The following is a 14,912-nucleotide window of genomic DNA, read 5'->3' as shown; positions in this document are numbered from 1 at the left end:
TCTACCCCACACAGAACTACTTACTTAAAGCATCTCTTATTTGAAGATCTCAGCAATTTAATTAAGTAAATGGCCTGCAGAGGCAGGTAAGTGTCATGATGCTTATGTTACCAATAGCTTGCACTGAAGCACAGAGCAGTTAATTGAGTTCCCCCTGACCACACAGGAACCCATGAGTCCTGCCTTTCTGGTCTTTTTCTCCAACTTATAAAGGCACTCAACATGATTCACATTTGCAGGTCTTTGCAGCAGTCCCACAGCACAAGACCCAGGCAGGCCCTCCTGCACAGGAGGCCTGAACACTGCCATGAACTGCAAATCCTGACTTCTCCTGAGCCTCTTCCCACTCAGCCCAGCCTAAAGACTGCCACGGCTCTTAGCAGATTTGCTCAGCTGTACCTCTGCTCTGATTTAGCACAACGAACCACAGCCACGTCTAGGAGATGCCTTACAGCAGCTGTGAATGCTCAGCAAGAAGCAACTCCTACCTGAGCCTGTGAAACCTCTGCCTGGTGTTGTCATCTTATTGCAGGGGTTCCACACTGTCTTTATCTCAAAAGTTTCATACCTTCTTAGTGTTTCTTGTGGGCATCTCCTCAGAGCATTAACTCACTCTTCTTCACAAAGCAGCCAAACAACTCCAGTTCCCCTCTCAACCAGCCAAACCCACTCTTTTATAGCATCTTCTTCTCATTGGTTACAGCTGTGGCCCGTTAAAGTCAGGCCTGCTCCTAATCTTTGATAATTGGCCCAGCTGCAACTCCTTGGGGGAAAGATTACTTTCTACACGATCTTTATTTTCTTATATTCTATCCCCCTACAGCCTTACAGGGGGCTTTCAGCCATCCTGGGCACAGGCTCTGGAAACTTCCCCACTCCCTGTGCCCATGGGCTGCCAGCCTGGCCTTGGATGCACTCCCAAAACTCAGAGCAGATAGAGCTCCTCCGGCAGAGGCCCAGGACAGTGGGAAGAAAAGCTTGTCCATGTTTCCATCAGCTGTCAATAATAATTAAGATTTAATTTTTGCTTTAAGTAATTCCATCATATCAGGTCTGTTTATTGCCAAATTGGGGGTTGGGGTTTTTTTCCCCAGCTTTTAACCTTGGGATTTTCTTGAGGGCCAAAGCACTCAAAGCTGAGATTTACCCAAAGCCAGAGCACTGCTTCCCAGCTGGCTAGAGGTAGGCAGATAGCCCCTCTGGGACCAAAAATTAAAATATAAGAGTATGAAAAAATAAAACAGATCCTTACATTCCCGACTTTACATCTCCCATTTCTATAAAACATGTTAAACGTTCATCACAATCTGCTTCTTACAACAGCTGGAGAGCTGGATTTTGGTGACTAAAGAAATCAGAAATATCTTGCATGGAATAATTTCAGTTCCCATGAGAAATCAGAGCCGTGGAATGACAAACTCCAGCTATGAAATCTATCATTCATTAAAACACTACCATTGTAACATCATTATTGCTAAATATGATTTTAGCAAATAAAACAGCATGGGATACAAATAGCAAAGGGATTAAATCAAAGAAAAGAAAGAGTCTGTGTGTATGGAGTAAATATTTGAGAATGACAAATTATAAAGATTAAACAGAACAAAAAACACAAGTGGAGAAATATATTTTGATTCTATTAGGCTGCATTAATTTGTCACTAAAAACAGAATCATCCACAGTTGGACCAGGCAAACTATGGGATAACTGACAGCAGAAAACAGGCTCTTGTTGAGCTATTTACATACTTGTGCTCTGTGAGGCCATACAGCCCCTACACCCCACAGAGAAATTAACTGCTGGGCTCCCACCCTGCACACAGACCTGGAGCTAGAGATTTTCCCACTCACCCAAAGATAAAGCACAACAGATTCATTATCTGGTCCTGTGACAGTCTGCAGGACTCTTCTGATGGGAAAAACCCATCACTAATGATGCAGCAGGGCAACTGCGGTGTGCCAGTGTTAAAAAAAACCCAAAACACATTAAACTCATTCTCAGCTTTGTATGGTTATTTATTTTAATTAAAGCATTACTAACATTTAATTGCAAAGTAATAAACCCCCAGTTGGATAAGCACTAGTTAACACACCCATGACACTTAAACATTTCTGAAGTGAAATTTGTTCAGTCTGACACACCAGTTCAATTAAACTTAAGGAATGCTGATTTCTCTGCAGCTAATCCTTATCTAGCTCAGTCATTCAGAAGTTAAATGGAAGATTGTTTTGTAACTTCTCCAAGACTGTAAAAGTCTCACTGATAAAAGGAAGGAAGCACACACTGTGTTACTTCCAAGCAATGTCAGTAACTGGTGGATGCAAAGGAGAATTTCTTATTATGCTGAAGGAAACACACAACCACATTGTGCAGCTGCTGTTTAGAACTGAGACATCTCCTGGATTATCAAACATGATCTAAAAGGCATCCTGTTCAAGGGGAGGAAAAGGGGTAAATAGAAAACTCCCTAGACGGGAACTTACTTAGAGCATAATCGCCCTGAGTAAAATGCTTTAAGGGATGTCTTTTGGTTTTTATTGAACCATGTTTATACTTCAAACAGTGGCAAGCTGCTAAGTGCTCAGAAAAAATCATCATCTTCATCAGGATACCTGAAGGCAAACTCATCTTCCAACAAGTGTAGCACAGGCAAGTGCAGGAGCTATTCCCTGCTTATGTTCTGCTTCTTTAAACAAAAACCAAAATTCTCATCAGGGGCAGGGTCTGCCTGGCAGGGAACAGCTCTCTGAGGAGCACAGGGGTCCTGGCAGGCAGTGAGCAGAGCACAAGCCAGCCCTGCACTCTGGCAACAAAGGGAGCAGGAACACGAACCCAACCAGTGACTGAGGGAAGGGATTATTCCCTCTCCTCAGCACTTGTTAGACATCATCTACAGTTTTCTGCACTCTCAGTGCAGAGAGTCTTGAATAAAGTGGAGCTGGCTCAGGGCAGCAGTGGGGACAGTGGGGAACACCTCTGCAGAAAGCCAGCACCAGCAGTCTCTGCTCAGCCCCAAGAGGAGATGGCTTTGAGGGGCTCCAGAGCTGCCAACAGGAGCCCATCAAGAAGAGGCAGGCTTGTCACAGTGGGGAATGAGAGAACAGGTGCAAGTTGAACCACAAGGGCCTCAGCATGGATGCAAGTGAAAACATTTCCCCTGAGAAAGTCAGCAGTGGGACAGGCTGCCAGAGAGAGCACACAGCCTCCATCTGAGGAAGTGATCCAAGAGGGAATACTCAAATAGCTCTTATTCACCTGACTAGACCTCAAACTATCACTGCTTTGAGTAGGAGATCGTAATGGAGATGCCCTGAGCTCTCTCCCATTCAGGGTGTCCACATTCAAATGTGTGAGCACAAATACAAAACCCCAGGGGTTTCTCTCAGAACTCTATATGCAGACTGGTGGTTTAACTCATGGATTTCTGGGATGCAGTTTCATTTGCCTGAACATGTGGCATGCATGCATTTGTACCCACACAGCAGGAGGGGAAGCTATTCCATTGATGCCTTTTTCCCATTTCAGTGTAGCTGGCACTAGGGCAGGTACCCCATGCGTACTGGAGGGCAGGAGTAAGCATTAGAGTAATAAATAATCAAAGTCACATTTTTTTCTTCTAATTTAACTGCTCATTAATTAATACAGTTCTTCATTTGAGTATTTTCTGTGTCACAAGCACAGCAGCCTGTGGCAAGTCCAACCATCATGGTCACACTGATGACTTCATGCAGGAGGATGGAAAACTATCTTATTCCTTGCCTTTACTCCTTCTCCACTGCAAGTGTCTGCTCTCCTGATTTCCATTTCTCAGTCTTTCACTGAATGTTGTGAGGCAAAATAAATAAACAACCAAAACAAAGGACAAAAAACCATCAGAAGCTTTGTGCAATTCATGTTGATTGTGAAGAACTGACCTCCCACCAAGAGCTCAGCTGCTCCATAGCTGGGAGGCCCATGCTCCTCCCTGCCTATTTCAGTTTGATAGACCAAGACTCCCTGGAGTTTTACTAACATATTTATGCACTATGTGGTTTATCCCAACAGCCACCAATAAATCTTATTATCTCTCCTCAACAAGTCTTAGATAGCACTGAGTGATTGATGCACTAAAACTTGGTATAAACATGGAGATAAACATCTGCCATTCCTTTCTGTCCTTGTCTTTACAGCACCAGCAGTTTAGAAGTGACAACCCACTGCTTCACTTTCAGCACAGCTGTTCTAAAACTGGCTAAATAACAACACAGGCTATGCAGAAACAATCATCTTTACTTCCAGTGGGAAATTATGACTTTACAGAGCTCATCTCCCCCCACAGCCCCTCTTCTTAAAGAAAGTACACAGAGAGTGGTCTTAAAACTGGGAATGACAGATGTCTAACAGCAGCATCTAAAGCAGTGGTACCCAGCTTATAGTTCCTGGAGACCGGTATGCCAGACTAAGGGTACATGAAGCTGTTATGCATTCCTTGGGAGGAAGGCAAAGACTCACCAAATCAGAGAATTATGTGCTCTGCATCTTTACCTACTGATCAGCAGGGCATGCACAACACTGACTCAGAGGCTCTGACAGAAACCTACTCATCCCATGGACACTGCTGCCTCAAAGAACTGGCACTGCAAATAGACACCAGTGAAGCAATTGGTTAAAGGCTGCTCATCAGGGTTAGTAAACTATGAACCCAAGCAGGTGCCCCAATTCTATTCAAGATGGATCAGCTCCCCAGCATACAGGCATCTGAAAACCACAATCACTTCATCATAAATTACCTGGTAGATAAAAAAACATGAAAGGTGTCATTCAGATTGTTTTCAATCCGAATGTCATGTAGATTTTCTCCTGCTACGGAGGTTTTCTTCAGTAGTTTCTTAGATCCCGTCCAACCCTGGGCATGGGCAGGACAGAACATCCCTTCCCACTCAGCAAACTGCAACCCACAGCTCATGCTCAGGAAAAGCTGCAAGTGTACACATACACACAATCCTCCAATGTTCTTTCTCAGCTGACCTTCTCTGTTACATGACAAAATGCACCCATTAAAGTGAATTCAAAGCATAAGAGAACACAGTGAACTGTAAAGTCTAGTTTAAGAGACAAGTTATCTTTCTGATAACTCCTTTGGTATTAGTAAAAAGAGTTGTTCAGAAAACCTACGGCTTTCTTTTGCAAGAAAACACATCAGAGAAAAAAGAATCCTCTCTGAAAATAGCAGAATTTCTGGATTGAATTTTGATTTGCTTTTGATACCGAGTTTTGCTTTGACCTTGTTTGTAAAAATAAGGTTTATTTACACTTCATTTCAAACAACATTAAAAGCATAGGTGGAGAGCTTATTGTAACCAGGAGTTTTAGTCTTGTGAAATGAAAAAAACAGTTAAAAACTATTTCCTTCATTTTATTTGGCTATAACAAACAATGCTGAAAAAGCAAACACATTTTTGCAATAGATGTTATCTTCACTGCCAAAGAACATTAGCATTTGAAATGTTTTACACTGAAGAAAAAAATAATTCCATCTTCTCTAAAACCCTAGAAATAATTAAAACAACAATTCATCAGCTCTGCATGGTTTAAAGGAAAGCAGATGTCCACTATGCCACATTAGTTTATCACATTGAAAAGTGAAACATGAAGCAAATAGGAATTTATTGTATAAGTATTATCACCACAAATTATTGTCCTCTTACACCTTGGTAGTAAGTTAATCTCCTCAACTTAGTATATTTAAAGAGCATACTGGAGGGCATGGAAGTAGATTCACCTCGGAATGGCAGGTGATGGTGTTGCATCATGGTGAAATTCATCTCCAGTTTCCCTACCATTTTAGGCCCACAAAATCAGGAGGTATTTGTTGTAAGCTAGAGCAATCACCAGAAAAATGCCCCAGGACTGGGAGGGAACATCAGCTCCTTCCTCCACCACAGCTGAAACCAGTGACTGCTGGTGAGAACCAGGCAGTGCTACCCAGCCTATCCCTCAGCATCCTCTGTAATAAAACAAAACAAAGCAATACAGAAACTCCAAAACCACTTATCTCAAAAACACCACATAAAACATGCTCATCCTCAAGTGTTTATTTCTATTTAGATGTCTTTCAGAATTGCTCAGCTCCTGCCACAAACTCTAGAGCAGCAGGGAGAAAGCACTTAAACTGTCATCCCCAATGTGCTGCGCCACACTCACACCTACGAGAGCCACGGTGCTCAGCTTGCTGCCAACCCCAACAGAAACTAACAGGGCACCTGAGCTGGGTTTAAGGCACTGGTGGCTTAGGGGGCATTTCAGCAAGATCCACTGGGTTTGCTTTGCCATCTGAAGTAAGAGTTTGCCAGGTGCATCCTCTCCCAGAGCTGTAATCATCCATAGCATTAGCAGAGTTAAACACTTCGCTATTCCAGCCCAGCACAGATTTTAGTCTATTAGTTGAAAATGAGATGCTTCCATCCATGCTGTAAGAGCACACACACTCCCCTGCCTATATATATATATAAAGCCCTTTCATTTTATGATCAGTACAACAGTTCCGTGATAGAAAAGGCTATAATATTTTATTAATGTTAAACTTGTTCACCTGGGAATCTATACAAATCACTGTAATTTTGCCTCACTAATGTTTGTTATCAATCTTCTCAATAAAATGAGAGCAAAATATTGCAGAAGTCTCTCTCACTAAATTTACTATTTTTATTTTCTATCTTTTTATTATTTACTTTTCACCCTTCTCTCCCCCTCTTGTCTGGGCTTCTGTCCAAAGTTACAATGAGTTGAGAATGGGACGTTCAGAAAGTATTTTATAATTCTTTAATCACCTAACTTTGGCATACTCTAGTCATTTGGGCTGGAGCATTTTGATATAAGCAGATCCCATGTAGCGACAGAATCAGGTCAGCAAGGCAATTAATCATCTCTGCATTTACACTCTCAGCAAAACAATACAAAAACAAGAGAGTGGATAGAGAAGATGGGAGGAGGAACACCGTAACCCAGCTCTGATGGGCAAATAATTGGCTTGGGTTTGCTTCTGCAGCCACAGCAGAAAGGTGCACAGCTCCCATGTATTAATCACTTTTGCAGAAGCAGGAACACACGGCAGAACGTGGGAGGCTCAGTGTCCGCTGGCCTCTCAGCAGCGGGCTGCAGCAATTTCCTGTGCCTAGCTCTTCTTGCACTAACAGGGGCCCAGTAGCCTAAAACAAGGAGCTTGATACCTCAGCTTGTAAATATTGTGTAGTGCCTAAGGCTTGGTAACTACAGTTTTGTGCTTGTGTTCAACTCTATGGGAGCAGGACCAGTACAGTTGAGCACTTGCTGTTTTATCCACAGTCTGGCTGTGTTCCCACCACCTGCTGCCCCACACATGCCTCTACTTTCCCCTATACAGGAAATGATCAGTGGCTTTAAAATTCTTATTAATAGTGCCCCTCTAACTATCCTGTTGATCTGTAAGCTCAGAGAAGCACATACCAACAGCTTCCACAACAGCATGAGCAGGCTGCCCAAAATCTCTTGCAAATGGTCTTCAAATTAAATCCCAACAAAAGAGATACCATTCTCCACCTTTCCACTCTAGTACCCCAGGGAAAGAGATCTTGCTGCATCCAGGAGTAAACAGGGGCACAGAAGGGGTAAGGGCATGGAAATTTGAGAATCAAGGAGAATTTTCCTGCTTGACCACTCATATGAGAAACACCCTAGAGACTGAATAAACTCAACAGCACAAAGCTCATGTTGAGACACCTATCTATCTAGGTAGCTCTAAACAGAGTGTGAGCAAGTCACACAGGGTGATTATCCCCTTCGATTTGTGGCTATTTTAGCATGCTCAATGCTTCTGGAGTGTATAACCTAGAAGAGACATAGAAATGGAAGGTTCATAGGATATGAGTTTGGGAGTCAGCTCTCATGATGCCTATCACACAACAGGTTTCTTCAGCCAAACACTTTCAGTAAAGAATTTCCCTCAGACATCATCCATCTCCTGTCCCCACAACACACATTCACACATTGCTTGACAGGAATACAAAAATTACCCTTGAAAAACCTCTCAGAGGCCAAATACCATGAGTTAATTCCTGATTTCAGGACTGCCTGCTGTGACATCCAGTGGCCTGGATATCCACACATATCACACACACACAGATGTGCAAACTCAAATACTTGAAAACTTGGGGAAAACTCAGAAACCATTTTTCACCACTCCAGGCAGCCATTAGAAAGTTCAGTGAACACCACCAAACTCCTTCCCTGCATCCTCTCTTCCAGCCTCACAGATAAGAAAATAGGCTCTCACCAGTGCTTTCACTGCCCTGGTACTGCCAATAATAAGTTCAGTCAGTTAAGAATTACTTACATAGAACCAGGATCAATAAAGCTATAGTGTGGCAAAGGCAGTTCAGGCAGGTTTTGCAGGGGCATAACTAGGAGTGATGGGCTGAAATTAAGCAGAAGGAAAATTCTGGCTGAATAGCAAGAGAAATTTGCTTTGCTAATGGGTCAATCAATTAGACCAAGCACACAGCTCTCAAGGGAAGCATGCAGGGAAACCTGTCACTAGGATCACTGAAAACTGGAGTGAAGGAGCTCTAAGGTTGTCACTGTATAAGCAATTCTGCAGTTTGCGTTTCAGGAGCACTGCAATTCCCTGTGGCCAACGGGATCAAGGCTGAAACTGCCCAGCTTACACCACCTCCCGAAGTGTAACAACCCTTTCAGAGCTCTCTCTCCCCTTCTCTTGTATTTAATCCTCCCATACTCTCAGAATGGCATTCATTTAGCTAACTCATTGAATTTTCGGGTCTTAATTATCTGAAATCTAGCTATCTTATCAGCTAGCACTGATAGAAGGAGCTAGTGAAATAGGAATTTTTGATAGAAAGTACTGAGGTCTCTCCAACAGCTATCCAGAGAGTCAGAAATAATAATTGTCCAAGTCTTTGAAAGCTAAACTTTTACTGAGTTACCTGCTAGACCACAGCTTCTTAAAAACATCAACATTATTAGCTTTAATCATGTGAACGTGATATAAAATACCTTTGCTTGTTTACCAAGCAGAACAGAGGATACAAAACAATGGGGCTTTTGTTTCTACTGTGCAAATACCACGGAGTGAAAATTAAAAGATTGTGCTGTGAGAACAGCAAATGGATAAACAAGATCTTAATATAATTACGCTGAGTATTAAGGAAACATTTCTCAACAGAGACGTCAGAGACTTTAAGTACTCTCCAACAAATATGGTAGGACAAACAATTTAGAAGCAGCTGTGTGCCAGATCTTGGTCTATCAGTGCAGGAGTACATGTTTCTCACAGCAGCACACATCAGACATTTCTGACTTAAGAGACCATTACCTGCTCTGTTCTTGCGGTGTCATTTCTTACCAACAGTGGGATTTGAGCCTCGGCCTGCCAGCATGGTGCTCCCGTCAAGACATCAGTGGCTACTCAAGGAGGAGCCAGGGAAGACCAAAGCTACAGGAACAGCACAAAAATTCAACAGGCAAGAGCACTCGAGAAACAGAGAGAGGTCCATAATACAGCAGAGTGAAAGGTAGGAGTTCAATAGGCTCCAGATGTGCAAATGACCAGAAACATGTGACAGAGGACACTACTCTGGTCAGGAGTCAGTCATCACACCATGCTTGTCCTGAAACTACACCCCATCGAGAATACTCTCCAACTTGGAGATGTGCCTTGAAGCCAGTCTTCTGCTAATAACAGTACTTCCTCTGCTTTTTCTTCAAGTGACATGAGTCTTCCTCGTCCTATAAAGATCAAGAAGGTCAAATATCCCATTCTTCACCCAAATTTCTCAGACATGCTAGCCCAGATTGACTCTAGGCTCCAGACAGCCCTACCTCCTCAGCTGCAAATTGTTTCTCAGCTATTGCCTTTGTCCTATTGATGTGACAGAACCTGCCACAGCCAAGGTACCATTCTGACATTTGAATCTTTGTCTGCTTGCCCTCTTTTAAATGGTTCACTGCATTTCTTTAAGGTACATTTTGAAACAAGGCACAATCTCCCAAGCAGAGACTCCAGGCTGCTGTAAGTTAGAAGACAAGCAGGTTGCCTAGGCACATTCTCAGTGCATATTCAAACCTGTGAAGAAACCAGTATCTCTATTTCTCCAATAGATGGTGCTAATAATTTCTCTCTCAGATATTCATAAATAAAAAAGGTGAGTTTCTTCCGTGGCAATGCTGCAGTGAAAGCTGTGAAATGGGGCAGAGAAAGCAAAGCACAGAGTCCCAGAAGAACCCCTAGGGATTCCCATAATAAAGATGTGAAATGAGAATCCTGGCTCACCCCAGCAGTGCTACTCCTGCTTTCTAATCTCTTTTCTGTAAGTGTTAAGTTCCTGAAACCTTTCCTGCGTATTTGCAGCAACCTTTTCCTCATGTGAGTAAGGAAAAGTGTGAAACTGGTAAAGACTTTTGAGGAAAAGTGAACTTGGCTTATCAAGGCAAAACAGTGGGAATAGCAGCTTCCATCTTCTGTCACTCCTCTGGAATGAATGCAACACCAAAGTTCTAGAAACAACAGTTGCTCAGCATTACAGTTATCAATCAACAGCATGTTTTCACAAAGGACTGTTGATGCTAAAACCACTTTCCAAATTCCCTTGTTTGTTTTTCCCCCAAATGCATAAACAAAGATCTGCTTAAATATCCCTCAAAGTGTTAGAAATCTACATCAGGGCTTGAGAATTGGGTAATTAAGAAAGAAATTCACTCCTGTAATTAGCACAAAAAAATATAAAAAGCGAGAAAACAGAATTTGCAAGTAGAATAAAATTACTGAGAATAATTAAAATTATTATTATTATATAAAATTATTGAGAATAATTGCAATGTTAACAATTTCAGTTGTTTCAAGAGCTCTTAGGAAAACTATCACCTTGGCTGCATACAACCATCTTGTTTTTGTTATTAGCACGCCAGAGCTGTTGCATTTGTCCTACAACTTCTCATCCTAGGCTAGACCATTATCCTACATTCCCTGTATAATTCGTCCCAACCTACATTCCCAAGTGTTTGTCCTAAAACCATAACAGTCCTGCTGTATTTTCTCACTTCTGGCGTTGTCAGCCAAAAGGGCTACTCAGATGTTCCAGATCCCAAGCAGTGCTGAAGCAGATGATAAGGAAAAAAGACAGGGTCAAGTAATTTTTAAGCACTATGTAGTTTACTTGGCTGCACTGGTTTATGCAAATAGGACTAGAAAGTAATGAGAGACTCAGGCATGGATGTGGTTTTAACACCAGAAGTGCCATGGTCTGAAATTTAATGTTTTCTTCCAGGAAAAGTGAGAGCAGGAATCAGGCAGAAAACATCCCTGTGGAGCACAAAGCAAATGAAAACTGCATCCAGCCCAGCACGTTCTGTGCAGGGGAAGCAGCACTCCCAGACAGCACCCAACAACCTGGCCAGAGCCTCTGCAGAAAACAGACAGCAAGGGAGCAAAAGGGGAGACCAAAGTCACCCCTCTGCCTGAAACCTCAGGAAGGAGCAGTCTGGAGATTGACAGGCAGCAAATCTTCACTGCCCCACATGAATGTGCTGAGCACAAATATAGCAAAGGGAAAAAAGGAAGACCAGCAGACCCAGACAGGGCAAGTGCCTTGGTATAAGTGGTACTCCTCAGAACACAGGAATCTGGATTTGCACAGCTCAACCTGTGAGCCCCAGACCTTCCCCATCTAACTTTGGATCTTAAGAGGGCATCACAATCTCTGCAGAACCCAAGAACTTGTGGATTCCATGAGAGGCAAGGAAAGGATTTTTACGTTCACTCTATGATTCAAGGAACTGAATTGCCACAAGGCACAGGGATTCTCTGCTAAGCACAGGAACTCTGCAGGAGAGCAGGTAACTGAGCCCCAGCTTAGAACCACAAGCACATGAACTATCCTGCCTCACTTCTGCCTACAGTGCAGCTTTCCCAATAAGAAATACATACATACCTGAGTGCAAAATCAGATGCAAATCCCTTGCTCTACAGAACTCTGAAATTAGCATGAGGGAAGAGAAGAATACTCTTGAGCAGCAAGTGAATAGAAATCAAGCTAATGTACAGCATATATTGCTGATTCTCTCATGCTTGAATTTAAGCTCTGAAATATTAACCACAGTCATTATGGAAGGCTCTCTTTTGACAGTGTGTCTTATGGTTCATTTACCAAGAGAAAATGGGTGCAATTTTAGCCAGTGTTAAAATTAATCTGCTTTTATCAGAGAAAGGAAACTAATCCCACTTTACCAGCTCTTTTGCACTCTGAGAGGAGACCAACAGAGACAGAACTATTTAAATAACCAGGCTTCTTTGGTGAACCTGGGATTCTGTAGGTTTTCACTCATCTGTGTTGAAAAAAATTTTCCCACTTCACCCAGACAAGCACAATTCCTACAAGGCCAAGTACAGTGCTGACTCTGATCTGTCTCAAATTGGGTGCCTACAAGACTTTTAATTTTTTTCCTTTGGGGAAGGTCAGTTCTCAGAAGCCAGTTAAATCTGTGAAGAATAAAGGCAGCAGTAACAACCTGCTGTACACTCAGTATCATCCACACCAGAGTCACAGGCAAGCAGCTTTATAAATCCTTTCACAATAAGTTCACCCAAACTTCTCTCTACGCTCTTAAATTGCTCCTCCAGCCCTGCTTAAGGAAGAGACAAAATTTCAACTGTTGCATGCCCCCAAGCCAGAAAAGGTTTCCTGGGGAAAGAGGAGAAAGACAGGAGAGCCATGAGGAGGCAGAGTTCTCACATAAGCTCCCACCCCTTCACAGCAGCATTTTAACTCACACTGCCTTCAGACACCAAGCAGATCCCTCCAGCTCCTGTCCTCTTTTAGCTTCTTTCTGCATTCAAAAAGTATTTCTCAGTTCTGCTGCTAAACTTTAATCACTCACTCTCTAGGTTTACATTCTCTACAGATTGTTTCTATTGACAGCAAATCCTAGGAGAATTATTATTTTTTATTAGTATTATTATTTCCCAGTAGAGCACACATGACAATAGCTCTCTAGATGCAGCAAACAGATATGAGGAAATGAATGGAAGAGTAACTGCCTCATGTCTTTCATTTAAGACACGCTGAGTTTTAGTCCTTTTGTTCAGAAACAAATTTAACAAGAATTTAGGAGCTGTGTGTTGGGGCTGAAATAAATTAGGTGAATAGCAGGAGAGGGAAGCCTGCTATGACTTCAAAGTACAATCAACACAGTGATGGGACTTTGTGGAATAAGAAAACTAAGCCTGAATTTAATACAAATGGCTCCATTGTTATCAAAGTTTCTGTACAAGCTCTAATGATAATTCAATTGCATTGTTCATTGGGGAAAAGGCAGATGAGGATCATTTAATGTTTTATAATTAGCAAAAATATTTCATCCTGCCAACAATTTACCTTCTGTGTGAGGGAAGAGGAGTGGTGTCAAAAGCAGGTTGCAGGTAGCTGTGGCTGTGTGGACAGACCCACATTCTGCTCAACGACACACCAAGGCAAACACCATTCAGGGGCAATGGATACCATCAACTGGAAAATTCCTGTCAAGATTTCCACATTGTTCTCCTCATGCTTCCCCTTTACATAATGGATGGGAATGATGGAACATTTTGTTTCTGATAAGGCTGAGCTGAGAATAAGCACTTCTCCCACATACCTTAAAATATTGTTTTTCTATTCCAAAGTGAACACTTCCAATTAATTTAGAAAGTTAGGGGGATGCTGAAGTGGATTAAAAGGCAGGACAAGTTCCAAGCCCTGTCTTGAGCAAGACAGCACCCAACCTGAGGAGAATCACAAGGAAAGCTGGTATCTCAGCAGGAATGCAGCAGAAGATGCCATCCCATGAAGCTGCTATGCTTTAACCTTGCTAGTGACAGCTCCAGCACCTTCACCTTCTGGGAAGGCTCTATCTGGCCTTTCCTTACACACAGGTTGGTGTTATCCTTTGTCCTGTGGCACCTACAGGAGGGCAAGGGGCAGCTGGGATGCTCTCCCATCATTCCCAACAGCAGGGCCACCCTCACTGCTGCACTGGTCACAAACCAGGACTGGATCTCACTCATAACCAGGGAGAGCCAAACACATCCTTGGTGAAATTGCCAAAAAGAGTAGTGGCTCTGAGGGCAGATTTCCTTTCACATCTCACAGCAAATCGTGCAGAAAATCCAAAAAGCCCTTCTGACCTCAAGGCACACATTTGAAAATCTTTCAAGTACAACTTTAAACAGCAGAGCAAGTTCTGCTCTACAGAGGGAACCACGCACCATGAAGACAGAAGGTCTCCTGCCAAAATACTGGGTAGAAAGAAGGTACTTGTGGGTTAATGTGGGTGTTGGCAGATCTTCACAAGAAGCAAGCCAAGCTGTGTTTCACTTTCACAAGTTAAAGAAGTTGGAATGAATGGGGGAAAGGAGGGGGAGGAACATTAAAAAAATCAATTGGAATGGGAGAAATCACCTCTGAAAGAAGCCAAGAGTCAGCCACTGATAAGTGCTGTTGTAATTCTTGGTCATCCCAGAGACTCCCAGCTCCCTTCAGATGATAAGTGCAGGATATGAGGTGCTAGAAGCTGCTTCTTTATGCCTTTTATAACACATCAGCCTATTTAAAAATCATCCCTTTGCACCAGCTGCCAACACCAGCTTAAAAAAAAAAAAAAAGAAGAAAACCCAACAAAGAAGCAATGCCATTGTGCAAGATTCTGCAGGGCAGGGATGCAAAAGCTTCAGCTGGAAAAAAAAATCTGATGATTTTAAGTGAAACATCTCACACTAACCTAATTTAAAGAGGTAGCAAACATCAGCCCACCTATAGTAACTGTACACTTGAGTGCTCTTCATCCTGAAGTAGAAAATCCACTTAAAATGCATAAGCTGAGGTAGGGCAACCACAAGTACTTCAGGT

The 14,912-nt window shown here is 42.6% G+C and overlaps 1 protein-coding gene across 5 annotated transcripts in view; it reads right to left on the bottom strand.

The window, feature by feature from the left end:
* Positions 1-14,912, bottom strand: part of SORCS1 (sortilin related VPS10 domain containing receptor 1) — a 256,566-nt gene that overhangs the window by 225,382 nt on the left and 16,272 nt on the right. The window contains exon 1 of one of the 5 annotated variants that reach the window (XM_064717510.1): positions 569-649. The exons of the other annotated variants lie outside the window; for them this stretch is intronic. Within the exon in view, the coding sequence (XP_064573580.1) occupies positions 569-592 (24 nt within the window). The 5' untranslated portion in view covers positions 593-649. Of the gene's footprint in view, positions 1-568; positions 650-14,912 lie in introns of those variants that run through there. 5 annotated transcript variants of the gene reach the window in all.

The sequence above is a fragment of the Zonotrichia leucophrys genome, chromosome 6 (genome assembly GCF_028769735.1).
Source record: "Zonotrichia leucophrys gambelii isolate GWCS_2022_RI chromosome 6, RI_Zleu_2.0, whole genome shotgun sequence".
NCBI classification, from domain to species: Eukaryota; Metazoa; Chordata; class Aves; order Passeriformes; family Passerellidae; genus Zonotrichia; species Zonotrichia leucophrys.
Note: the sequence above shows the minus strand (reverse complement) of the source record. Positions and strands in the feature narration are given on the sequence as shown.